The sequence below is a fragment of the Calidris pugnax genome, unplaced genomic scaffold, assembly GCF_001431845.1.
Source record: "Calidris pugnax isolate Ruff unplaced genomic scaffold, ASM143184v1 scaffold82, whole genome shotgun sequence".
Taxonomy (NCBI): Eukaryota; Metazoa; Chordata; class Aves; order Charadriiformes; family Scolopacidae; genus Calidris; species Calidris pugnax.
The window spans coordinates 163,955-165,161 of NW_015090833.1; the positions used below are offsets into that span (position 1 = coordinate 163,955).

The 1,207-nt window shown below is 55.2% G+C and overlaps 1 protein-coding gene across 1 annotated transcript in view; it reads left to right on the forward strand.

Moving 5' to 3' along the window:
- Nucleotides 1–132: 132 nt before the first annotated feature.
- The window catches only part of CCNL2 (cyclin L2), a 10,258-nt gene continuing 9,183 nt past the window's right edge, over nucleotides 133–1,207 (forward strand). Inside the window, exons 1-2 of the mRNA XM_014941337.1 lie at nucleotides 133–136; nucleotides 575–924. Coding sequence (XP_014796823.1) covers nucleotides 133–136; nucleotides 575–924 — 354 coding nt within the window. The remainder of the gene's footprint in view (nucleotides 137–574; nucleotides 925–1,207) is intronic.

Here is a 1,207-nt window from a genome sequence, read left to right on the forward strand (position 1 = left end):
GGGATTGCGAAAAGAAAGACTTCGTAAATTCCTTTGAATTGTAGTGACGTCGGGAAGGTTTTGTTTTCCGGAGAACACGTTGTTCCCTGAGCGTAAAACTTGCCAGGCATCTTCTAGCTACCGAGTGTGTTAATGAGTCAGTTGTGTTAACGAGTACGTGCAAATCGTGATAGGATTGATTCGATTCCCCCCTCCAACCACGCCGGAAAAAAAAAAAAAAAAGTTTTTCTGGTGTACTGTTAGAGCTTTAGTGGGTTCTATTGTAGGGCTTGGGGGATTTTTTATTTCTTTTATTTGTTTTGGAGTGTGTTTTCATACTTCATAAAAGAAGTTTTTTGATTTAACGTCTGTCTTACAGGCAGTGTTTGTGGTGTTGATAATATTTTGGGTAACTTAATTCATTACTGAAGTGAGGGTCCTAGTTTTCTTTAGATATCACTGAACTTATACCCATATTTAAATATACCTGAGCTATTCTTCTGGGTCTGAAATCTGTTGAAATCATTCTAGGCAATTTCTTTTTGCAACTGGTGGTTGTTTTTTTTAATACCTATTGTGGTTACTTTTTTTTTAGGTGGCTATGGCTACCGGACAGGTGCTATTTCAACGGGGTCGGGCAGCGCGGCGGCTGTGGTGGCGGTAGGAGGCAGCGGCCCGATGGGGCTTCAAGCTGGCGGCGCTACGTTGGCGGGCTCCGCCTCGACGGGGAGCGGCGCGCCGGTACCGGGCCCCGGAGCGGTGCTGATCGGGGACCGGCTGTACTCGGGGGTGCTGATCACCCTGGAGAACTGCCTGCTGCCCGAGCACACGCTGCGCTTCACCCCATCCATGAGCAGCGGCCTGGATCCCGACACCGAAACCGAGCTGCGGGTCACCGGCTGCGAACTCATCCAAGCAGCCGGCATCTTGCTTCGTCTGCCGCAGGTGGGGCTGGGCCGCGGCCTGGTCGGGCGGGGAGGCCGGGGGAATGATAGGCCGCGGCGGGGCGGGGGTGGGCTCGGGCGCCTCCGTTCCCGGTCAGGGGGGAGCTTTGTTCGCTAGGCCGCGGCCTGCCCGAGCCGGTACTCGATCGTTAGGCCGCCATCCGCGGTTACGGAGCCGGGGCGCTGCCCCTTGTGGCCGGGTTTCGGGCCTGGGGCCTACGGCCTTTCCCCGCCCGGCCGGGCGCAGGAAGAGGGTGATGTAACCGGCTTCCGCCGTCACCTCC